Below are 24,254 nucleotides of genomic sequence, written 5' to 3' on the forward strand. Positions count from 1 at the left end.
TCAATTTATTAACTAGTCCATTTAATTTATTTATTCGGACACTCGACCTCTCTTTGAAGTGAAGAATTTCTACCAACTAAGATATTGTCTATTTGGTAGATAAATGTGTTTGATGCTTAGTAAAATACTTGTATTGTCAATTATGAAAATGAACTCGAGTTTAATCTTCAATTTGTAGTTAATATCAATTTACAATGACAACAAAAAAAAACACATAATTTTGACTGCCATCATCATAAGCAATTTTCTAAAATATATAACAAGTTATTTAAAATTGTCCAATTGTAATAAAAATAAATAAAAAGACAAACTAGAAAAGTTCCACGATTTTTTTTTCCCATGAAGTACATTCATGTACAATCAACGATTTACTGGAAAAAAAGTGAGTAATTTCAGGAATTATAGGTACTTTATATGAAAATTTTAATTTTTTTTTTTTTTTTTTTTCAAGATAGTATAAAATTTCTATACATGACAAAATTTTAACTTGATTATATATATATATATATATATATATATTTAAATATAAAGAAAAAATTAGTAATTTTAAACGACACAATCAAAAAGGAGTTGGTAATATGAATCCGAAGTTCTAACTACTGACATGAAAGGGAAGTTCTAAGCAAACAGCACTGAGTGAAAAAGAATGCTTTCCTTAAAAGGAAGAACCTTTCCTTTTTTAAAAGCCAATCCAAGACTCTATAAATGACCCATCACCTACCATTTTGTTACATATTTTATCCAAATGGGTCATGCGTTTCAAAAAATAAGCTCTCTTGCATGCTCTGTTTTTGTGCTTTCATGTCTTCACCAGTTATGTTGTGCTAAACAAGTGGAGCATTTTGGTAACATAAAACGATCAGAATTGGACGGCTGTGATTTCTTCCAAGGGAGTTGGGTTTATGATGATACGTATCCTCTCTACAATAAGTCCATCTGTCCGTTCATTGAGCCACAGTTCGACTGCGAAGGCAACGGACGCCCAGATAAACTCTATCTCAAATACAAATGGAAGCCCAATGCATGTGAATTGCCAAGGTACTTAGTACACTAATGGTTCTATCCTAAATATAATCTAAGAGCTCTGATAGGGTGTTCGAATTCGAATAGATATTTTATGCAAAGAAAATGCTACTAATATACATTCAAATTTCGATCCAATGAATGAAAACACTGAGTTTTTTATTTTATTTTATTTATTTATAGAAATCATTTGCATGTGCATTGATTTATGGAGTAAGATGATAAGATGGATGTTTTAATTTGTAATTCATCCCGGCACGTACAGATTTAACGGCCTGGATTTCTTGACGAAGATGAGGGGCAAGAAAATATTGTTTGTAGGGGACTCCCTCAGTCTTAATCAATGGCAGTCACTAGCATGCATGCTGCATGCTGCAGTGCCCCAATCAAACTTCACCATTGGCAAGAAAGGCATTCTCTCCATGTTTATGTTACCAGTGAGTCTCTCTCTCTCTATATATATATATGTGTGTGTGTGTATGATATAACTGCTGTTGCAACATTTTACAGGTTATATTTAATTCTTTAAAATTAAGACTTCAATTCTTTAGCTGTCAGAATTAATCTCTCTCCTCTGAGAAAGCGAAAGCAAATAACAAACTGACATGGAGATTCGATCACAAATAAGTAAATAACAAATCATAAAACAAAAAGAAATACAAGTGTTCGGCCCTACACGGTCTTGTTCTTAACACTTTTGACTGCTCTTCCTTCCCAAATTAATTTTATTAGATCAAAATTCACTTGTGTGTTATCTGTGTGTTATGTTTGCCGAACCAATTCAATATTCCCAAACATAACATATAATATATTTTGGATACTAATCAAGTGTATGTGAGATTTGCAGAATTATAATATTTCAGTGATGTTAAATCGGAATGAATTTCTAGTGGATCTAGTCAAAGAGAAGATAGGAGTGGTTCTAAAGCTAGATTCCATCAACATTAGTGGCAAAGCATGGAAAGGCTTCGACATGCTCATCTTCAATACCTGGCACTGGTGGCTCCACAATGGAACCATTAAACCGTGAGTTGTATATATTCATAAACACACACACATATACATACATTGTATGTACATGTTTTTAAAATTAATTTATGGTAATGTTTTCTACTTAATTTGTGGCATGCATATATGCATATATGTTGCATTGAGTTTCAGATGGGACTACATTCAAATAGGAGATAAGCTATACAGAGACATGGATCGTTTGGCTGCTTTTAAGGAGGGACTAACTACATGGGCGAAGTGGGTGGACTCTAATATTGATCCTAAATTCACTCAAGTATTTTTTCAAGGCATCTCTCCTACCCACTTCAAGTATGACCTTTCTTTCTTAATATTATTGTCACTTCTACACGTACCATTCGGTGCTATTATTAAATGAATAACATTATTTAGACTTATTTTTCAAATCAAGATATATAGTTGAAGGGATTTTTATTTCTTATACTTTCGATGCAGTGAATAAGATCTACTCTTAAATCTATTCACAACATCAAAAAGATCAAAATCTCATCAAAAGGCATCTTTAATTCCTTACATGCATATATAAGTTATGTAAATTCATTATATAACATTTTTTTATTTTTTATTTTTCTCACTGAGCAGTGGTAACGAATGGAATGAACCAAAGGCAACTTGTGTGGGACAAACCCAACCACTAACTGGTTCAATATATCCCGGTGGTTCAATACCCGCGGCGGAGGTGGTGAAAAATGTGATTAGGAACATGGTGATGCCGGCCAAATTGCTCGACGTGACGACACTTTCAGAGCTAAGAAAAGACGGACATCCATCCACTTATGGCATCGCTGGGAAGAGGGGAAACGATTGTAGCCATTGGTGTCTCGCTGGTGTCCCTGATACTTGGAATCAACTCTTATATGCAATGTACATTAATGGTACCGTACGCCAAGAAGATAAATTTAATTATCAGCTATAAATTAATTAATTAATTTATCAATTTGTAGCATGTAAACTTCAATGGCTGAGAAAATACAAGTGTTGCATTAGTTAAGGTGAGGCTATTATGATTTATTAGTTGTTGACATTCTTAGGTGGAGATGTGGTACCTATTTGACTTTATTTTCTGTGTATGGTTAATGGGGAAAATTTATGATATGTCATATAGTATTTTCTTTTTCATTATCAGTTGTACATCCTATAGAGATTTTCAAATCAAATCAATTTTTTAGTAAATATTTCCCTAACAATTTTAAAACTCTCAAACTTCAACTTTACCAATAAAGTTTTAATTTGTTATCTCAGATAGTAATAAAAAAAAATTACTACGTACTAAAAAATATTTGAATAATTTTCTTATACTTTTAAAAAACAGATTAATTATTTAACCACTCATAACAGTAAATTGAAATATATATATATATATATCCAACCGCTAAGAAAATAAACGTGTCTAAACGGTTGGAAAAAAATTCTAATTAAAAAAAAATTGTACAAATTTATTTGTGAAATGAAACATTGGAAGATCTATAACTTATAGTTAATTATCACTCACTAACGATTCCATAATTTACTTGCATAAATGGAAATTAACTTGAGTTCTTAATAATCATCAAACACATTTGTTGACATTTATTAACTCAAGTTTTTAATAATTTCAAAACACTTCAATAATGAAAAATTACTAGATGGACTATTTATCATTTGGTAGCCGGTCCAGTCTAATTTAAACTAATGTTCAAATTATTATTTTAAGAAATACAGTAATAATATTACACTTTTTTTTCTTTTTTTTTTTTTATAAAAAGAATAATATTACACTCACATAATTGCATACCAGACCCAATTCGTTTGATTCGTCCTACTTGCCCTGAATGAAGTAGACCCCTTCCCTCAAATGGGTACCCGACCCATTGGGCACCAAATTTGGATTTTCCACCTTATTCCGTTAGTCAGTCCACACTCCAGAAAAAGCTCCCAACTTTGAAATATGGCCTCTTTGGCAACTCTGAAGATGCTCAAACCACCCCAATTACTTCCACTTTTCCACAATCATCAACAATCGAAACTCTTGTCACAAACCCTAAATCTCAATCCAACTCCAACTTTCAGAACTCCAAAAATGGTGGTCAAAGCTCAAGCAAACACCTCTGCTCTAGGGTTCGTTCAGAGAGCAATAGATTTGGCCCAATCTTCGCCTCCCTCTTGGCAATCCGCTCTCCTCTGCAATCTCGCGATCTTCGTTGTGGGTTCTCCGCTTCTCGTATCTGGGTTGTCTCTCTCCGGCATTGGGACCGCCTTCTTGCTTGGCACTCTCACATGGCGCGCTTTTGGGCCCTCTGGGTTTCTTCTCGTCGCCACCTATTTCGTCATTGTAAGTCTATCTATACCATATATAAGGATTTGTGTATATGCCATTATGAGTTACACGTTCTTATGTATATGGGTATTTAATATGATTGTGATTTTTGAGATTTGTTCATTCGTGAATAAGATTGGTATGAATATATTAAAAAATTCTGTCATTGTAAGTCATAGAATCTGATTATTTTCTTCTGTATGCTATACATTTCTTTTGAAGTTGTTTATGGGTTTTAACTGAGAATTTTCATTGGCGATCTAGGCACACTTTCATTATAGTGCAGGGTTCAAGTCCCTGTTGGGATGCAAGATTGCAAGTGTCTGTGTTGTTAATTATCAAAAAGAAAAAGGAAATTAAGTTATTAGAAAGCAAAGGGAGAGAAAATTTGTGGAAAATACATATGCAAACTGTTAACAAAAATGATTGAATTTCTGATCAGTGAATGGGGGTCAATGATTTTGGATGTGATTAAATCTGTTAGGGAACGGCAGCGACAAAGGTGAAAATGGCTCAAAAGGAGGCTCAAGGGATTGCTGAGAAAAAGAAAGGAAGAAGAGGACCAGGAAGTGTGATAGGTTCCAGTGTGGCTGGTTGCGTTTGTGCTTTTCTTAGAATATATGGAGTTGGTGGAAATGCATTTTCTCGGCTTTGGGAACTCGGTTTTGTTGCTAGTTTCTGTACTAAGTTGAGTGATACTGTCTCAAGTGAGATAGGGAAGGCATATGGCAGAACAACGTAAGTTATGCTTCTCCTTTGATGCTCTTCAGTATTTTTTGAATCTATAAAATTCAAAAGAAAAAGTGCACTTCTTCAAAAGGTTTACAAGGATAGTGCGTGTGGCATCCAATAGCTGCTTTTGGAATGACCTTCCTAAGTTCCTATCCCTTGTTGGTGCATTTGGTAATTATGATCTTAGCTATGTATTTTTTTATAAACAAATGCTGGTTTCTGATATTGGGATTTTACGTATGTGAATGCTAGGCTAAGCTTTTTTAGTGTCACTACATGCATTTAGAAAAGAAGCATATCTAGCATCAGTTAATATATGGAATGTAGTATTAGCAATAAAGAGAGATACAAGGATGTAGCAAAGATCGAGGGCCAAAAGTTACGAGTAGTCTAAAAATCAAATTTTTTTGTTACCTAAACTTGATTATTCACAAAGAAGAGAATTTAGATATGATAAGTCATAGAATTAAAGTTAGATGGTTTAAAGAAGGAGTGTTTCTTTCATATTGTACAATTGATATATACCTCTAAAAATGGATAGATTTAAAAAAAAAAATTTGGACCAGCCATCCTTTGTCTTATAGAATAATGTACGACTAAGAAACAACTTGTTGGTGTAGAGATGGATGTGCGAAAGACAATAAATGATAAAACTAAAAATGAAGATAGTTGTAAGATTGTTTAAGTAGCACCAAATGGAGATAAAATTGAAAAATAAAAATAAAAATAAAAAATCATTTACAGTGATTTGGTCATGTGCAGCAAAAACAAATAATTGTACCAGTAAGAAAGAGTGATGTAGTCCATGTAGAGGGCAATGCAAGGGGAAGGAGAATAGGAAGAGGAAGACCAGAATGAATATGGGTTGAGGTAGTAAGTGAGGATATTACAACATATGGTTTCAGATGAAGTTATGGACTTTGAGCAGAAAGATGTAGCAGTGAAATAAGTTTTATTGAGCTGAACCGAGTATTTAACATGTAGTGAAATCCAAGATTGGCCACATAAACTATCAGTGCTTAGTCTGTTGTGACCTTTGTTGTTACGTGAAGTCAGTAGATATAATGTGTCCATCTGGTTCATAAATTTGTTACCTGAAGTCAGTAGTAGATATGATATATCTGGATCTGGTTCACACGTTTCGAATTATCATCTTGATACAATCTATTTAATATAGTGTGCATTCTCTTCTGTTATTGTATGGTTAATTTATAAATTTTTAGTTAACCCGGCATAATTCGAAAAGAACATTGTATGAATATTGTGTTCAAATGTCTCAATTTTCCTATTATGGTGTCCAAGCAGTGGTGAGCTTGATGACCCCTTTATGAGATGTTCAATGAAGTAGATCAAAAGAAACTGAATCTTCGGTGTTTGTGCTTCTCATGCAGGTACCTGGTGACGACATTTAAGGTAGTTCCAAGGGGTACTGAAGGGGCTGTGAGTGTTGAGGGAACCATTGCTGGACTTTTAGCTTCGATTCTTCTTGCCTTTGTTGGGTGTCTACAGGGTGAGGTATTATATGTCATCTAATTCTCTTTTTTTTCTTTTTGCCATGTTTTTGTAGCTTATATTCTTTGAATCATTTTCTCCTGGTGTGGTTTGGCTTGTTTCCTATAAATAATCATAAATGAAAGGGCATTAGCATTAGATGAGATGGGAGAAACACTGCATTGAAGTCATTTAAGATGGTTGGGCCTTATGGAGTGAAGATGATTTACTGCACTTGGGACAAGTGATACAATTCGAGCAAGGTAGGGACAAGGTCAAGAGGATGGAAAAACAAAGTGGGTAGTGAGAAACACATTGTAGCTATGATATAACTAGGATATGGACCTATATGGACTTGAATGGGGAAATAAGATCCATTTAGCCAATCCCAAATTGTTGGGATATATATGCCTATTTGTTTTTTTTTTTGTTATTGCTTGAACAATACTATATTTTAGATGATTTATTAATATGTTCTTAATGGGACTTTTGAATCTTCAGTATTTACGCTGACTGAATATGTGTTTTAATTGTTTTTTCCTTTGAAAAATGGAAACAGATAAATGTGCCTGAAATGTTTATATGCGTCCTAGCTTCCCAGATTGCCAATCTTGGTGAGAGCGTGATAGGTGCTGCACTCCAAGATAAAGAAGGTTTTCGATGGGTAGGTGACCATTTCAATTATCAGTTGATCTTCCTGCAACTGGATCAGCTTTTGTAATCTTTATGATTTGGTTCAGCCTAATCATGATTGGGTTGGGCTGGAATGGCGTATCAGAAAATCTCAGTTAGTCTCCCTGAACCTTGCAATAATGAGTAGGGTGGCTTGATGAAGTTCTGCAGGTTCAGTTTTTTACTCGGTTTGGTTTGGTTTGGTTTGGGTCAACTGAATTGGTGTCAGTTCTTTATGCCATTTGGCCCAGGCCAACCCTGAGCTTGGTGAAAACTGGGCAGATTGCTGGGACAGATCAAGTCATGCCTTATCTGGCTTTACTTGGCCTGCCAAGGCTTGTGCTTTAGAATAAATTTAATTTGATTTTAAATTCAGTGGCACAAATATTATTTTCAAACCCTGTCATTCACTTTTTTGGTTTTGCAGCTAAACAATGATGCCGTCAACATCATCAACATATCCATGGGCAGCATATTGGCAGTCATGATGCAGCAAATTGTGTTGCAAAACTGGTTTGCATGACTTCAAGAAATCACCTATCTACGAGGCTTCAAGCTTATAACTGCTTCTGGAGAAAGGTGTTTAGTAATCTTAGCTCATGCGATCGACTTATGCTATAACACAGTGAAACTTCATGGGGCAGGAGACCAGAAAATGTTGTTTTGCTCTTCAACGTTGTTCCTTCTTTGTATTAGCTGCATTTCTCTGAAGAATGGTCCCCTCAATTCAGTAGCAAAAATCAATTTACTGTTTCTGTTTTCTGAAAGTGCCCAACTTTTCCTTCAGTAGGACTTTGTACAGGTTGACCATTTCCATTATAGTTTGCACAGCATTGTTGCTTTCTCATTGTTTCGTCATGTATTTTGTGGAGAGGAGATGGATGGGGTAAGGGTTATATTTACATGAAGATTAGTAGTGATCGGGGAAGTTTTTTCTACTCGTTTTGAGTGAAGATTTTTTTGTAGTTAAATGTATTGGCTCTTGTGAAATCTTTTTTCTACTCGCTATTGGTAAAATGGAGTTATGTGTCTATTAGATACTGTCTAACTTGGATAAAAAATTAGATTTATTCTTCTTCTTTTTTATATATTTTTATTTAAATTTTTTTTATTTGGTATAAGGATAGTTTTTTTTTATTTTTTATTTTTTCCTGGGACAAGGTTAGTTTCGAATTCTCAAGTTGAAAATATAAATGCCTTATTTCATTATTTCAACTAATTACGAAACAAAAGGACCAAATGGCCTAGCGGTATCACCCCTTCTTTTCTAAAGAAGAGGTCGGGGGTTGAGCCTTGGTGGACGTAGGGTGTGTGAGTAATTGTTTTGACTTCCAAAAAAATTAAAAAAAACTAGTCATGAAACTTTGTTGATTTTCAAAGTATAAAAAAGAGGTCTAAGGAACATCTTCAGAACTGAAAACCCAATTGGCAAGAGTATTTCATTGAAAGTGGTTCTAGGGAACTACTAAAATCTCCATGTAGATGATACTACTTTTCGTATATATATTTTTTCTCCCTTATAAGAATTTAAAATTAATACAGTAAAAGGAAAAGCAATAATTTGTTTTCTTTCTTTATCCATAAATTCCTACCCTAATAATGTAATCGCTGAAACACGATTTCCATTTGCTCGGAAGTAGTCTGATCTAATATATTGTTGATTCCAGTTTGTCTTGTTTTCATAGAATTCTTAACCCAAAGCCAATTCTAAAAGTATCTAATCCCCTAATCCGATTCACAACACCCTCGAATACCACTGCAATATTTTCATCTAAGCTAACTGCCTAAAAAGGGACAGGTAAGAGAAATTATTACTTACAGAGAAAGTGTCTAACACAGGTGGTAGCTCAAACAACTTGAATATTGAAGATAAAAGATACTGTGGAGACAGACTAATAGCACAAGCTATTGTCTAGCACAACTTTAACTATTGAAGTAAAAGATACTGTGATGACTAAGCACAGGCTATTTTACGAGGTATCCCAACAGCAGAAGAGCAGTGCTCTGTTGAGGGCGCCCTCATTGAGCTCTCAACCTCGTCACCGTTGGATACAGCAACTGATGATGCCAGCCACGTGATCCAACGGTGATGAGGTTGTGAACCCACGAAAGCCACCCTCATCACAGCATTTCCCACAGTACAAAGGAGCTTAGGCAGATGGATTAGAATTGCCTTCGCCTTTTTAAGCTTGTGCCGTTTGGTTGACAATGGTGTGAGTTCTGCGTGGGCAAGACGCATATGTCAGGCACGAAGACTGCAGAGTCAGGTGGGCTCTGATAATTTTTTGGCCAGTAAAGCCCCGAGGCTGTAGGTGGGGAAGGGATCTGTGGCACCAACCAGGATGCATCTGGCACCTGACCTAAGCAGTCGTCACAGTCCAGTTCTTCCTCTGCAGCTCTTAATATGGCGGAGCAGTCAGAATCTCCACTCTTGGTACTATCAGCCTGAAATAATTTATGGCAAAAAGAAACAAAATTAGGGACATCATAAGCTATTGTCTTTTCGCTACAGACCCAGAGAAGATGATAATAAACTAGTCCCATCAACCACTGAAACCTTTTAAACCTACGACTCCTACAGTCACAGGGATAACATAGTTTACAGCTGCTGGAGGTTAAAAAAAAAAAATTATTATGAAAACAGGTTCCTAACAAACTGAGCAATAAAATCAACCTTTAAGATGAAAATGCATGTAAGAACTCAAGGCAACTATCCAAATAAAAAAATGAAATCTATAAGGCATGATGCATTGCGGAAAACAATGGCCAAGCTTAATGTTGCTTGGATTTGTTTCAGAGGCTGCAGATTACATTCTCAACGTAAGTAGAAACATCCACTGAAGCTGTGTTTGATGCTCAGTTAAGCTCTCAGTTCACAATGAATAATCAGATGACTTATTTATAGTAACAGCTTAAAGAGTGAGAAATGAAGCCATACAGGACGACTTCTAGTCTTTGATACCATATGAGGCTAGCAACTTTCATTAGGGACGAGGGAAACTACTCTTCCAACTTCCCTCAAAACATAGCAATTTAGCACCAGTAGGGTGACACTGACTTCTGGTGAAACTTTTAGGTAATTCATCAGTGAAAACATAAAAGCAGCATCACAATGGAATAAGAGATCTGCTCAAAGTATATTAAATTCTAGCACCAAAACATTAATACCAGTAAGGTGACTCGCTGACTTCTGGTGAAACTTTTAGTTAAATTCTTCAGCTAAAATATAAAGGGTTTGCATCACAGGGAATAAAGAGAAGAGCTCAAAAGTATATTAAATTCCAGTCAAATGCTCATCAGCTGCTTCTCAACAGCTACAGTTAACACAACCTTGGGTAAGTTCATCAATTTAGCCAAATAAATTTGTTAATACCAAATTCCAAATTGCAAGTCAGAAAAATACTTTCGCAACTCTTCAATTTAAAAAACCAAGCTCTGGGCAAGAGCAATTTAGTCCACCAGCTCCAATTGGCCAAGCACAGAACTTGGACAATCACAGATTACAATACAGTTTTAAAGACTTCATTATCAAGCCTAAAGTTGACTCCCATTTGCCATCATGCCCAGCAAGACTCAACATTAAGGCCAAACTGTGCTGGCAAAATCAACCAGCGGAGAATTCTGTGTGGCTGATGCAATATTCATCGCATGCCCACATAGATTTAGAATTGATATTTGAAACCGGACCATTTGGCCAAGGAATATCATTCGCTACACAGCTTGAAAGATCTTGCAATGCTATCAGCATAGGTGGCAATTATTCTCTATGCAGATTAACTTCAGTGAGTGCATGTTCTGAAAAACTCTTTCGCACTCTCAAAGCAGGAATGTGATTAAATAAAAGACCCATTAATGATAGACGGCAGCCTTCATTTATGCATGAGTTCTAACAAGATAGCATGTAGTGATGACTAAGATGATACCTTGGATGAGCCATTATCAATGTAGCCATAATTCTGATTAAAATCAGTTAGCCCAAGAAATTCATCTAACTGCCATTGTGGGATACTTGCAGCTGAAGAACCACCAGCAGACGGCAACTTTGTTGGCACAAAATCTATAATACCATTAGCTTGCACGGGTAATACCTTGCCAAGTAATGCTTTGTCATATTGACCAGCCAATGACATCGGGCTATCCCTTCTAGATAGAGAACGAGATTCCATTTCTGAGATTTCTGAGATTTTATCACCAGCACGACTTCCTGAGGAAGATGACGGACCAGGTTTAGTAGGTTCAAGCCCTACTTTTACTCCAGTCAGCAAAAACCTCTGATGAGCTAACACATGGGCATTTGCTGAGTGTATGGCAACATCACACTTCCTGCAAAGTAAAGCTCGATCCTCCAGGCAGAAGAAATAGCCAACTGTTTCCTGAATGGGATGACAATACACTTATCAGAACAAAAGACTGGAACTTCCTCTATTTTTTATTTTCCTGCTAGGGGAGTGGGGAGACCAAGAGTGGTTTATCCACCAAAGCAGAAAAGCAATACATCTTTTGAGAGGCTAGCTAAAACCACATTATCTCAGGTGGGAAAAGGGAAAATTTGAATGTCACAATCGGAAAATATCCACATAACTTGTGAAAATGTCAAAAGAGAGACAAAAAAAAAGCTCATATTTCAACTCAAGCAGCTCTAATAAAATCCAAACGAGTATCAGCAATTCCATTTCGAGTGTGCGTCTGATTTCCCAGTCAACGCACACCAAACCACAGGAATCCACCACTGAGTGAACAAAACCAATAGCCGAAAAAATGACTAAATGTATTTTTTTTTTTCCGACAGTTCTATGTAATTTTACAATCAACCAATATTTGAACCAAGTAAAATGTCATAATACTCTCATTGGAATCACAAGAAAACTTGTATACCATATAAAAATATATTTATTGCAACTGGGCAATATATGTAAAATGAAAGAGTCCCTAATGAAGTTATTTCAATTTTGTCACATCTTGCCACTAAAAACAAAAAAATTCAATATACACATTTGTGTGTGTATATGTTGAATTTGTTTATAAAGATGGGGAAAGCAATGCTAACAAATCTGGAAAACTGCCACCCCTTCTTTGTAAATTTGTCCCCAAAATTTCTTGGCTAATCGCATCTTCTATATCATTCTCATTTTCCGATAAGAGTTTTTCGAGGATGATAATAAACACTCAATTTCTCCAACAATGACAAAAAGATTAACTTATAAGTACTTTTTGACAATAATAATAATAAAAAAATTATAATTGAATGAGTTTAAGACACCTAACTAATCAAACATAATCATCACTTGGCTATGAAATCCCAACAATTATACAACTTAGAAGACCTCTCACCCATATCAACAAGTACGGAATATCAAAAGTCCCTTTCCATTTTTAAAACAATAACACAGTGTCAAAAACCAATGCATGAATTAAACTCTACAATCCGTCGTCATGTAGTACTTACAAATATATCAAACCAATACAACAATGATCGAAAACAAATAAAGGCATAATCCTTATAACAGTAGAAAATATGTCTATTTTCAATTAAATACATCATATTCACTATATATGCGTGTGTCTTGATATACACACATACTAACAGTATACCAAATATATATTTGAATGATTAAATTTATATGGATTGGAATCATCAAACAAGAAATTGAAGTGGAATTGAGGAATATACCTGACAGATATCACATTTAGGCATTTGCGAGGAAGAGCTAGTGAGAGGAACCCTCTGGTGTTTGCTTGCGAGCTTATTGGCGGCGTGAACCTTCTCATCGCACGCCCAGCAAAGAGCCGCCTCGTCCGCGCAGCACAGAACTTTCGCCTCCGCTACCTCACAAACGTTGCACTGAATCTTCATCCCCACTCTCTCTCTAGATATAAATCTTTTCTCTCTCTCTCTCTATTTATATCGGAGGTGAGAGAAAATGGAAAACCCTAGGGTTTGAGATCTACGGGGTGAGGATCAGTAAATGAAGGGAAATGAAGAGAAGAATCTAGTGGAGGGTTTAAGAACAAGTTGTGATTCTTCTTCATCAAGCTTTGTTTGTCAAATTTATTACCAGAGTACCAAGCGATATTTTTTAGTTTTAGGCGTCCTTGGCCGAATTCGGTCTATTGGGTTCACACACGAGCCAGTAACTGTCTAAACCAAATCGGTCCAAATGAACAGTAATAAGAGATTCGGAGTTAAGTCACGCCTGTTCACACATAATCTATCTAAATTGAATTGGTCCAATTCCAAATAAACACCAAGAGAGAAAGGAAATGGTAGTTGGATTCGAAATTAAGTTACACAATTTTTAATCATACCGTTCTTACAAAGTAAGCATGTTCTTATTATCCGTATCTTCTGACTATTTCAAAATAAGCATGTTTTTACTATTCGTATCTTTTCACTTTTTATCAATTACGCTTTTACTTACGCTTTCATGTGACTCAGGAGATTTAGAGAGGGAGGTAACTTTTCTTTACTTGGGGTTTGGGGAGAGAAGAACTGTAGACTATACTAGACCCACGTTTCTTGGACGCGTTTGATGCCACTTGGAATGAAACTTAAATTTAAATATCTTGAGGGTGACTGGAAAGAGTTTTATTTAGACCAACTACTTTCAGATATTTTGAACCCAGGCTTCATTCTAGCATCTTGTATAGATATTTAATGCATATAGGATTTTTCAAATAACACTTCCAAGTTTTTATAGGTGTTTAATTTATAAAAAAAAATTACCAAGAATTATTTAGTTCTGTGATAATTTTGTACCGTTTAAAATATAAAGTTTATGATTTAATTTCGTAGGCTTCTTGTCAGAATAAAAAATAAAATGTCATAAGTATTTTACTAACAACATTTAGAATTGAGTCGAATAAATTAACAAAGTAATTGATAATTTTAGTGTTTGGACTTCACTCAAAGCTCTGAATCATGATTATATTTGAAAAAATAAATAATAAAAAAAAAAGTTTAGGAAAAATATACATGGCTACCAATAACTAGTATGTCAAAACCATCATTCTAATAACATGTTATATCATTATTTGTCATCTACCTACTGTGCTATGTTTTTCATATACACAACTATAAATATACACATTCATATTATTAAATGATGACTTGATACTCGGAAAAAAATAATAATAATAAAAGAGATGAACCATATTTGAGGGAATGCCACATGTACGGACCCTTACTTCTTCACTAGATATGTGTATTAAGGTTTACGATGATCCAATCATCATCTCGAAATTACAACGAAGCATGATTATATATTTGATTGAATTAATTTTTTATAAGATTAAGTCTAAATTTTATTTTTCAAAAGTGAAAATTTTGACTTCAAATTCAACATTTCTAATTTTTTATACAAAAGATTACAAGGAACTTGCTGATTTATGCTCCGTTTTTGTATTTTACAATACTTAATTGTCGTAAAATATTTACAAAAAAAAAAAATATTAAAAACTTAACAAAAATATCATATTCATCAAAGTTATTTTACACGTCTCATTCGATGCACTCGACATCAACCTCGATATAGACTTTTGTCAAACACAGAAAAATAAAAAATAAATTATTTTACTTAAAAAATATATATTTTCTGAAAAATAATTTTAGACCAGAAACAAAAGGAGTTTGATTCACAATCAAAATTGCGTCCAAACTCTCACTCATGTTCACATTTTTTGTTCTGATCCAGTTTTAAACACGCCCAACAGGTTTATTAGTAGTACAAAAGCGCAAAAGCGTACTAATGCAAAAAAAAAAAAAAAAATAGGGGGTTGTTTGAACACCTAATTCAGACCGATTTATACATGAGTGTGCTGGTTCGTTTGCGGTCGAGACAGTTGAACCGGTGAAGATATAAACCGGTAATCGACCCGTTATTGCTCAAACTCTGTTAAATCTGCCGTTTGCCGCCATTTCTAAATCCAACTTGGGTCGATTGCGAGATCCAGAGTGAGAGAGAGAGAGGCCGAACAAATTGTTTCAAACAATACACTGATTTGTTGAATCGTTTCGATTATCTGATTCAAGAAGCGGAAAAACTCGAAAATTTCATATTCGAAGGTAATATAGTCCTAAATTTCGAGTTTTCTGATTTCAATTTCGAAGTTTTTCTGTGATTTGAGTCGCTTCGTTGATTATTCTGTTCTTACAAGTAGTTCTTGAAATTGATCACAATCTGACAGTTCTGAGTTTTGCTTAGGTTTTCCTGAATTGCTTGGGCATGAAATTATAGTATATTAGAAAAGATCAAGTTCGATTTGTTGGAATTGTACTGATCCTAACATTTTTTTTCCTGAAATACTTATTGATTTTATGTAAATGTCGATGACTTTTCTTTGAAATTTCAGAGATTGACGAGAGAGATTCCTAGAAAACGAAGAAAACTGAAGCTTTGTGAAGAGCTCGTATTGGTTATTAGGTGTGATCAAATTTAAGGTGTATAATTTCTCAATGATGCGTTTTATTTAAGAGAAATTGAAGGAGGAAAACACGAGAATTTTGAATATTGAACCTGACACTTTTCCTTATTTGAAACATGAGAGATTTTCATTCAACTGAACCTAATGAAATCGAATGACTTGATTGAGCTGATTTAGCAATTTAAACAAAAACCAATACAAAGAGAAACTTCTGATTCTAAATAATGCTTGCTTTTCTTTTTTTCAGATCTATTAGCAACCAAACAACGTTTTTTTAATCTTTTCTGGTTAGTCTATTTCCCTCTTGTGATGTGTACAGTTTATTTGCAGTTCCGCATATCTGCATGTTTCAGGCTCAATCTGGAAAATCTCATTATTATACAATTCTAGACCTGGTTTTAGAATAAATTGCCTTCACTACGATCAATGCATCCCCTTTTTCTTTTCTTCCTTAACTACAAAAAACTTATTGTATAAGTTCTTAGTTTTTATATCAGTCGAGTTATGTGTGCTTTGAGATTATTTTCTCCTAACTTATACTTTAATTTTCAATGATACTATGTTTTTTATGTACTTTAATTTTAATTCAGAGATCAATTGTTACATATTTGCTGGCACTGAGTTCGGATTTGTTCAAATTTTGAATTTTCAGCCAACATTGGGCAGCTTGAAATCGTTAATATCTAACTATTCAGCCATTTTTTGCCTGATTTTATGGATTATACGCCACACTTGCAGTTGGTGGGAAAACAAAAACTAAGAAATTTGCAGTAATCGACTGTACCAGCTTTCTCATAGACTTTTTGTTTGCTTGGTATCTCTACATCACTTAATGACAAAACTATTCAGCCATTTTCTGCCTGAATTTCTGGATTATACGTCCATGTTTGCAGTTGGATTGGAAAATATAAACTGAAAAGTTTGAAGTAATTGACCAACTTTCTCATAAAATTAGTCATCACTTGGTTTTTTATTATCATTTAGTGACATGGTCTATGCGTGCCCCTCTTAAAAGGCAGTCTAGCAGGCATATCGACTTGTGAGAGAACCTTTTCAGAGATGTTTGATTGTGATTTACAGGATTTCAAGTCAGACTATGCTATGCAATCAAAGAATTTTTGAAGACTGAAATGAGATGCAATGCATGCTGGCGAGAACTGGAAGGGCGGGCCATTTCTACAACCTGTGGCCACCTCTTGTGTATCCAGATGCATAACGTTGTTTTGATTTTCTATAACTGTCCTTCAATATATATATATATATGTGTGTGTGTGTGTGTGTGTGGATAAGGGGAATTGGTGCATTTGTCTTCCTTAGCAGTGTTAAAAGGCACAGAAGATGCTAGCCAGATCCTCAGCAATGATGCATCTTGCCCTGTTTGTGATCAGGTGCTCTCGAAAAGGTTAGTGGCTTCTAATGGTGCTGTTTGGAGTTTTAGCATGTTCTATTGCTCTTGAATTCATAAAGCATGGGTTTTGCTAAACGCATGGGACTTGAAGACCATCAATGGGAAAATAAGTAAATATAATTTTAATTTTGATCATGCATCCTGGTGACAAGTTGCTGAATAAAATGATTATGAGAATCTTTAACAGGCATCAATTATCTTATATACATTTCCTTCCCCCTCATTATGAGTGTATTACATTCTGCTATAGAATATGTAAATAATGATCTCCAATACTTCAGGTCTAAAGCTGGAAATTTCTGGCCAATTTTATGTCATAATTCCCAAGTTATATCCATCATTTGAATTATTTGATTGTCTCTTAACATAACGTGTGCTCTCACTTGGCAGTCTTATGAAACCAGTGGATATCAATCCAAATGATGAATGGATAAATGTAAGCAAGCAGTCTCAGATAACTCCTCTTTCTTATTTGTTTTCTGTTATTTAAATAGATACCCTCCTTAAGCTTGCTCTTGATTACATGCTGTGATTCTCTTGGTTTTCTTTATCTTTTTTTGCTAATTTTTATGTATTCTTTGCAGATGGCCATGGCTGGCATTTCTCCACAAATATGTATCCTTTTTTACTTATTCTATTTTATATCCTGTTCGTTTTCCCAGCCCAGAATTTGTCCTATTATTTAATGGAATGGGAAGAAAAATACAATTCAAGTATTTGGTGCAGTACTCATAATGCTCTTCCTTTTGAGACTTTCCAACTAAGGAGGTATAGTGGGCTCTGCAATGTTTTATTTTTTTTAAAAAAAATACAAAGTTGCAAAATGCATATTGGGCTGCTTTTTCCTTGAACAAGCACAGTGATGAAAAGTGCATACAGAAGCGTGATGTTCTACATTGGGCAGAAGGAACTGGAGATGCAATTCAAGATGAACAGAATAGTAGCTCAGTGCCGGCAGAAATGCGAGACAATGCAAGAAAAGTTCACTGAAAAACTGGAGCAGGTGCACACTGCATATCAGAAAATGGCCAAGAGGTGCCAGATGCTAGAGCAAGAGATGGAAAGCTTGTCCAAGGATAAGCAAGAGCTCCAGGAAAAATTTTCGGAGAAATCTAGGTCAGTCTCTGACACCATTGTGTCCAAACCTTCTAAAACATAAACTTTTTCGTTTCTGAAATTGGGTATCTTGAGGAATCTGATAAGACCTGTGGTTGAATTATCAAGTTTTTTTATTTATTACCTGTATTCATATTATTCTTTTATCATCCTTGTCTTACAATTGGAACTTTTACAAATTGCTATTTCCCAATACCAGGCAAAAGAGAAAACTTGATGAAATGTATGATCAATTGAGAGGTGAGTTTGAGTCGATGAAACGATCAGCCATCCAACCTGCAAACAATTTCTTTTCTAGACCTGAGCCTGATTTGTTCTCAAGTCCAGCTAACATGATGGATAACAGAGATCCTATAAGAAAAGGTAACCCTGTTCTGTTTATAGCATTTGGAAAATGTGACAGAGCTGATACTAAATATTAGTCCCTTTAATTCTGAAGTTTTCCTAAAGCCTTGAGTAATTTTTTGTCTTCTTGATGATATTATTCTATAGCTTTAGCTTGGCACTGTATTATGGTTATAGTCTTTCAAGAAATACTAGTTGACTTATTTGTCGCGCAGATTGGTCGGTCTACACTCCTGAAACTCCAGGCCCTAGAGAGGATATATGGCCTACAGCAAGACAGAATAGTTCTAATTCTGGCCCCTTTGACATGTCCGGTGGTTCTCCCGCAAAACAATCAGCAGTTCCAATTGATTCTGGAAACAGAAGGCTAGGTGCTCGTCCTGTTTTTGGAGCTGGAGCAGGCAACGCCTCAGCAACCTTGAGGAACCTAATCCTTTCACCAATAAAGCGGCCTCAGCTCTCTCGTAACCGTCCTCAAATGTTCACGTAAGCCACAAATTATAACTTTGCTGGATCTATTCTGCCACATTTGGAATTAGTGAATTATCATCATAAAAAAATCTTGGTTTCCCAGGTTGTAGACAAAGTTGGAGGGTTTATCATTGTTCAACTAGTCATGCTGGGCAGTTCTATTGATATATGTATGCAATCGTTTCGTGTCTTCTTACTTGGTGAGGAAAATTTTCTTGACTTGGTACTTTTTGTTTCCTTCCTTGGCTGGAAAAGTCTATGGTGGTCTTGTTATAGGTGAAGCAGCAACCAAGACAGACAGAAATAGATGGACAATACTATTCTTGGTGATTTACCCTTTTTGGTATTATAGTTGTGCAATGTTGAAGAGAACTTATACTGTAACTTTACTTGAGCATCCAAATTTAGAAGGTACTGTTGGAGCATGTAGAAAGTACTTGAATCATCATTTTCACTCTTGTTTGTAAATATAAACTCATCCCCTTCACTTTTTTCATGGCTTTTAAAATTCGTATGTCAGATATGTGTTTGTGTGTGTTTATGCATGTATTTGTTTTTGCCTGCGGCAGGATTTTAGTCGCTCTGATTACTCCATTTTTTAAAAACTCAATGTGGTGTAAAAATGCTATGGAAAGTGATTCTGAATCATCATGTTTCCATCGTAGTTCTTGAATGCCCTGGAACTGTCCTCTGAGGTATACCAAATTCTCTGTTACATTTTTGACTCGGTTACACTGCTTCTCTCATGACCTGTGAATATTATCTTGAACAATGGCTGCCCAAGGGAACACATGGCATTATTTGATAATTCATTACAATCCTTTGGAGAATGATACCCACATCATGATGATCTTAAACTTGATTCTATCAGTACCTATGAAGCTCGTAATATCATCATATCCATACATACCTTGTGTCTTCAACTTTGTCTCTTACCTCCGTTTGTTCATTCCCATCTGCATATATGTATGTTTTTTTTTTTTTTAACTTATATGTTTTTTACCAAATACTTGTCACCAAGACTAAGGGTGGAATGAAATAAAACAAAAAACAAACAGAAGAATTCCTGGATGGATGTTATTTTATTATTCAGAAGATCTCCATCTCAGATTTACAATTTACCCTAAAAAATTGCAGAAAAAATCTTCTTCTTTTGTGTTACATAAATACCACAAAGTTTTTCACAAGTATATTCTACGATAACAAGTGATTAGCCAAGAAAACTTTCAGAACAGGGGCCTTGGATGATAGCTCAATGGTATCCCCGTGTTGGATAGAATAAAAAACATGAGAACCGTCAATATATATCAGGCCTTCTTTACAAAACCATGAAGTGTCCATAGTCTCTTCAAATTTTACCACTCCATGCATTAGGCTAGAGTTGGCTTCTCCAGGTGAAATGGGCTCCCTCACCATGTACTGGAGATCCTTGGATAAAATGGGCATCACAAACCCACCTGACGAGAGCATTGCAGCGGTTGATCCAGCAGCTGTTGAGACTCTGAGACCACTTGATCGACAGCTTACTAAAGGGGTACAAGGCTGCCCTTTCCTAATTCTGCCAACACACAGAACAAAAGTTAAACATGTTTAATCTCGAAGCACCACATACCTGTATGTCCACAATTGCTAAAGCTCCAAGGTGAATTCCTTACCTGAACGAGAACCGAGAAACTGTCGCAGGACATGGGTGTGCGATTAAAACATCATTAAGAGCGTATGTCGACAGCAGTTGTGAATTTACAGAAATTGACATCCTTGTTAATTTAGAAGGTAAATTCCTACCCTCAAGTATGCCATCTAGTATCTGGGGAAAAGAAAATGTTTGTGTTCAAATAATAAACCATGCTAGCTAGATTCAAGCTCAGAAAATCAAAGCAAGCAACGTTCTGTGACAAACATACACAATATGATTCAAGAAATACATAATCTGAGTCGAGAAAATTTAAACATATGTCAGATACCATGCAAGAGCTTGAAGAAGTAACTTCATAAAAAAAAAAATGCATTCTAACGGTTACTAGAGTAATTTTACTTATCCCTGTAAAATACTTAGTAAGACAAAGGCAAGGGAGGAAACTGAGCTGCTTCCAAGAACAATCAGTAAAATTACCGAATAGTTCTCATTTTCCTTGTTTGTGCGTGTGTCTAATGAGGTGGTCTTACTTGTTCGAAGTTTTTGACGGTTGCTGCACACAGATAGCCAGTGCTTCTTGTAGCATCAAACACATCACTGAATTCTTCCACCTACATGAAAGAAAACAAGGTAATTAACTTCTTCAAATGGGGTATCCCAATGCATAAAGAACTGATCACTGGAAACTGCAGAATTCATGCCTAGCAATGAAGACCAAAAATCTAAATATTAGTTGGACAAATACACCAACCTCTTGAACTTGTGTTGGATCAGAATTAACTCCTAGAACCGGAATTGAGTCATCCATGAAATGGCTTGCCTGCAAAAGCGTGCCATCGCCACCTACGGTAACAACCAGATCCACATCACGGATTGGTTGTGATACATTACTACGTAGAACAGGTTCCCAATCAACAAACTTTTTTCGCAAAATATCCTGACAAAATTTTATGGCATTTTTGTGAACCTCGCGTCTATTGGTCAAATAACCCAACACCTGCAACGAATTAAAGAAAGAATTAGATTACTAGGTTAAACATTAGATTTTATGCAATGGAAGGCCTTAAGGAGGGCAGAAAATGGACAACAATGAAAGTCTAAATCAAACTGCAACATCATAGTCTAACTAAAAGGCCTCTCAACAAGACAATGCCCACCAATCAGAGATTAAATTCAATAAACTACGCTAAGATACTGAAGAATCCATACGATAACAAGTTAACAACGATCAAAACTTCAAAATGCGGATTTCAATGTCCTCACAACTTCAAGGCATCATTTATTAATATGCCAATATTTGAAATTATGCCACCAAAATAAAAATGTTCAATACAATAAATTAGGAATCAACTATGGATTAAGAAATACACACTTTATGTAATATGGTCATTGTTAATTGTAATAAAAAAAATGCTATCAGCTCCGACATTTTAACGAACAAGTAATCTACATGAATGCTACATTGAAGATACTGGTTTCAACAACCACCAAAACAACAATGTTCAACAATACAATAAAATATGAATCACTATTTTAACATGAAGGATTAAGTACACTCTTTATGCAATATGATCATTGTCAATTGTAATCAAAGCTAATGCCATTGGCTTTGACATTTAAACGAACAAGTAATCTACATGAATGCTACACTGAAGATACTGATGTAAACAACCACCAAAATAATAACGTTCAACAATACAACAAAATATGTATCAACTATCTAAACACGAAGGATTAAAAAGTAAACTCTTTATGTAATATGGTCATCGTCAATTGTAATCAAAGCTAATGCTACCGGCTTTGGCATTTTAACGAACAAGTAATCTACATTGCAGACACTAATTTAAACACCTTGTTAATTAAGAGAGAAACAGGAAATAGACCACAGAACTATACATCATCTAGTTGCCAAGAACCTAATCATCTAGTTACCTTAGGGTTTGTGAAGCGAGAGAGATCGTTGGATTTGTGGGATAGGTACACGTCGAAGGGCTTTAACAGCAACAGCAGTCGTCTCCTTGCCATTTTCTCTCTCTAAAAGCACATTATGTGTGATGTCATACCAAATTTTTCACAATGCGGTACGACGGACTAAACGGTGACAGTAATTGGCGGCGGAGCGCCGAACAGGAGGCGGCAATGACTGAAGGAGGAGATGGTGGGTCCAGCAGCTCTATTATTCTCACTGAGAAAATTGCAAAGAAGTCCTTAAAACGAAATATTTACAAAAATTACAAACAAGTCATATATATTTATAAAAATACACAGTAATAATGACCATATTAACAATCCTCCCTTTTTCCTTTTGTTTTTTAAAATTAAACCAACAACGATCTAACTCTTAAATTGCGGAAATAAAGGGGAATGAGAAAGGAAACTAAGAAAAAAAAAACATTTTTAATTTGTTAGCCACAAAATTTATGGCTTGAAAAGCACATTCATGGTACGCAACTACGCATATAGAGTACATAACCTCTATGCGTTTTAAAAAATTCTTAAAACATTTAATTTTGTAACAAATAAAGATGAATGTTAAAAAGATTAAAATGTCCATATATAACTGAATTAAAAAATAATTAAATAATATAATACTCGTACATAAATAAAATAAAGTGTCTATGTGGTCAAGTCCCATTCTCGCGTGTCCTGCTGAAATGCACTAAATTCATGACCAGTATGATGGGATTCTTTTTAGCCTTGTGCTTTTGATTATTTTCAAACTTTTATCTGAACAACTAAATTCATGACTAGTATGATGGCATTGATTCCAGAGAGAGAATTGAATACATGCTTGCAGTTTCTCTTGTAGAATGATTTCCAGATTCCCATCAGGCCATCTTTCAGGGGTTTCGATGGTCCGAATCTTGGCCCGTGACTTCTTGCCAGTACCCTCCACTGTACAAAATTATATCTTGTTTTGGTAGAGATTGTTGAAACTATGTAAATATTATCTAATTAAGTTTCTTTTCGTCGCATATGACATTGTATGTGTGGACACTTTTTAACTATATAAATACGTTTTGAACAAAATTGTGAGCACCGAAAGAAGGGTGTGCAAATCAAACAATATCTATATGGGTTTTGAATTTCAACCGTGAGCGCCAAGAAAAGAATATGCATAGCTAACAATAGGTACACGAATTTTGAGAGGATCATACTTACTAAATCTAATGTTGGATGGATAAAATATGGAGGTCCTTTGTGAGTGTGTTTGAGTATTTACTAATTATCTAACTAAAAAACATGGTACACCCAATCAATGTTCAACACTCTCTTTATCAATTTACCTACACTCTTTTTATCAAATTACCTTACATTTTTTTTTTTTTTTAATCATTGCTCATGAATTTAGTTAAGCCCAGGAACGCATTCCCGACATAAGGAACGAGACAACCGTTACACACTGAAATAAAGAAAAAGAAAAATCGAGCACATTACCAAACTATTATTCTGTAGTATCTACCATTTAAGGTTGTTTTCTCAATAACATACTTTGGGGCTTTGCCTTCATACACTACAGATTTTTCCATAAACAAAATAGTCGCGGACCAGAAACTTAAGGGAGGGGGTAATATTGAATTTTTAAAATAATTTCAGGGGGTAAAGATAAGATA

General features: G+C 35.0%; 5 protein-coding genes across 10 annotated transcripts; 3 read left to right on the forward strand and 2 right to left on the reverse strand.

Annotated features, from left to right (window-relative positions):
• The first annotated feature begins 740 nt into the window (after positions 1-740).
• Positions 741-3,171, forward strand: LOC132308646 (protein trichome birefringence-like 41). The gene is made up of 5 exons (XM_059806788.1): positions 741-1,038; positions 1,289-1,460; positions 1,871-2,049; positions 2,185-2,343; positions 2,635-3,171. Exons 1-5 carry the CDS (start codon positions 746-748, stop codon positions 2,966-2,968), a joined length of 1,137 nt encoding a protein of 378 aa, XP_059662771.1. The 5' UTR covers positions 741-745; the 3' UTR covers positions 2,969-3,171.
• A 763-nt stretch (positions 3,172-3,934) lies between these two features.
• On the forward strand, positions 3,935-8,088 carry LOC132308649 (protein VTE6, chloroplastic). The gene is made up of 5 exons (XM_059806792.1): positions 3,935-4,363; positions 4,833-5,086; positions 6,472-6,595; positions 7,131-7,235; positions 7,671-8,088. Exons 1-5 carry the CDS (start codon positions 3,980-3,982, stop codon positions 7,764-7,766), a joined length of 963 nt encoding a protein of 320 aa, XP_059662775.1. The 5' UTR covers positions 3,935-3,979; the 3' UTR covers positions 7,767-8,088.
• Positions 8,089-9,036: 948 nt separating this feature from the next.
• LOC132308652 (B-box zinc finger protein 22-like) lies at positions 9,037-13,334 on the reverse strand. Its single transcript, XM_059806801.1, has 3 exons — positions 12,915-13,334; positions 11,167-11,616; positions 9,037-9,688 (listed from the first exon to the last, which is right to left on the reverse strand). Exons 1-3 carry the CDS (start codon positions 13,095-13,097, stop codon positions 9,407-9,409), a joined length of 915 nt encoding a protein of 304 aa, XP_059662784.1. The 5' UTR covers positions 13,098-13,334; the 3' UTR covers positions 9,037-9,406.
• A 1,215-nt stretch (positions 13,335-14,549) lies between these two features.
• LOC132308651 (E3 ubiquitin-protein ligase CCNB1IP1 homolog) lies at positions 14,550-19,498 on the forward strand. 6 transcript variants are annotated; one of them, XM_059806794.1, is made up of 11 exons: positions 14,550-15,305; positions 15,593-15,680; positions 15,912-15,951; positions 16,745-16,864; positions 16,994-17,066; positions 17,463-17,508; positions 17,657-17,687; positions 17,933-18,188; positions 18,388-18,551; positions 18,749-19,019; positions 19,108-19,498. In XM_059806794.1, exons 4-11 carry the CDS (start codon positions 16,795-16,797, stop codon positions 19,112-19,114), a joined length of 918 nt encoding a protein of 305 aa, XP_059662777.1. In that variant the 5' UTR covers positions 14,550-15,305; positions 15,593-15,680; positions 15,912-15,951; positions 16,745-16,794; the 3' UTR covers positions 19,115-19,498. The 6 variants fall into 6 exon arrangements, with proteins under 6 accessions (XP_059662777.1, XP_059662781.1, XP_059662778.1 ...); XM_059806798.1 differs by having other exon boundaries at positions 18,779-19,019; XM_059806795.1 differs by having other exon boundaries at positions 15,593-15,663.
• Positions 19,499-20,057: 559 nt separating this feature from the next.
• LOC132308650 (NADH kinase) lies at positions 20,058-22,933 on the reverse strand. Its single transcript, XM_059806793.1, has 5 exons — positions 22,573-22,933; positions 21,392-21,637; positions 21,171-21,251; positions 20,660-20,811; positions 20,058-20,562 (listed from the first exon to the last, which is right to left on the reverse strand). Exons 1-5 carry the CDS (start codon positions 22,663-22,665, stop codon positions 20,199-20,201), a joined length of 936 nt encoding a protein of 311 aa, XP_059662776.1. The 5' UTR covers positions 22,666-22,933; the 3' UTR covers positions 20,058-20,198.
• Positions 22,934-24,254: the final 1,321 nt, after the last annotated feature.

Source organism: Cornus florida, unplaced genomic scaffold, assembly GCF_030987335.1.
Source record: "Cornus florida cultivar Cherokee Brave unplaced genomic scaffold, ASM3098733v1 CherokeeBrave_3.0.0_Hap2_Chr05, whole genome shotgun sequence".
In the NCBI taxonomy this organism is placed as follows: Eukaryota; Viridiplantae; Streptophyta; class Magnoliopsida; order Cornales; family Cornaceae; genus Cornus; species Cornus florida.

Excerpts from the sequence above, each read along its gene's own strand:
- LOC132308646 (XM_059806788.1), top strand. The coding sequence starts at position 746 with ATGGGTCATGCGTTTCAAAAAATAAGCTCTCTTGCATGCTCTGTTTTT. Across the intron at positions 2,050-2,184 it reads CACAATGGAACCATTAAACC|ATGGGACTACATTCAAATAG; the intron begins GTGAGTTGTATA and ends ATTGAGTTTCAG. Across the intron at positions 2,344-2,634 it reads ATCTCTCCTACCCACTTCAA|TGGTAACGAATGGAATGAAC; the intron begins GTATGACCTTTC and ends CTCACTGAGCAG.
- LOC132308649 (XM_059806792.1), top strand. The coding sequence starts at position 3,980 with ATGGCCTCTTTGGCAACTCTGAAGATGCTCAAACCACCCCAATTACTT. Across the intron at positions 4,364-4,832 it reads TCGCCACCTATTTCGTCATT|GGAACGGCAGCGACAAAGGT; the intron begins GTAAGTCTATCT and ends TAAATCTGTTAG. Across the intron at positions 7,236-7,670 it reads ATAAAGAAGGTTTTCGATGG|CTAAACAATGATGCCGTCAA; the intron begins GTAGGTGACCAT and ends TTGGTTTTGCAG.
- LOC132308652 (XM_059806801.1), bottom strand. The coding sequence starts at position 13,097 with ATGAAGATTCAGTGCAACGTTTGTGAGGTAGCGGAGGCGAAAGTTCTG. Across the intron at positions 11,617-12,914 it reads CTAAATGTGATATCTGTCAG|GAAACAGTTGGCTATTTCTT; the intron begins GTATATTCCTCA and ends CATCCCATTCAG. Across the intron at positions 9,689-11,166 it reads TTGATAATGGCTCATCCAAG|GCTGATAGTACCAAGAGTGG; the intron begins GTATCATCTTAG and ends AAATTATTTCAG.
- LOC132308651 (XM_059806794.1), top strand. The coding sequence starts at position 16,795 with ATGAGATGCAATGCATGCTGGCGAGAACTGGAAGGGCGGGCCATTTCT. Across the intron at positions 17,688-17,932 it reads TGGCATTTCTCCACAAATAT|TGATGAAAAGTGCATACAGA; the intron begins GTATCCTTTTTT and ends GAACAAGCACAG. Across the intron at positions 18,552-18,748 it reads CAGAGATCCTATAAGAAAAG|ATTGGTCGGTCTACACTCCT; the intron begins GTAACCCTGTTC and ends TTTGTCGCGCAG.
- LOC132308650 (XM_059806793.1), bottom strand. The coding sequence starts at position 22,665 with ATGGCAAGGAGACGACTGCTGTTGCTGTTAAAGCCCTTCGACGTGTAC. Across the intron at positions 21,638-22,572 it reads CTCGCTTCACAAACCCTAAG|GTGTTGGGTTATTTGACCAA; the intron begins GTAACTAGATGA and ends AATTCGTTGCAG. Across the intron at positions 20,563-20,659 it reads GTTTCTCGGTTCTCGTTCAG|AATTAGGAAAGGGCAGCCTT; the intron begins GTAAGGAATTCA and ends GTGTGTTGGCAG.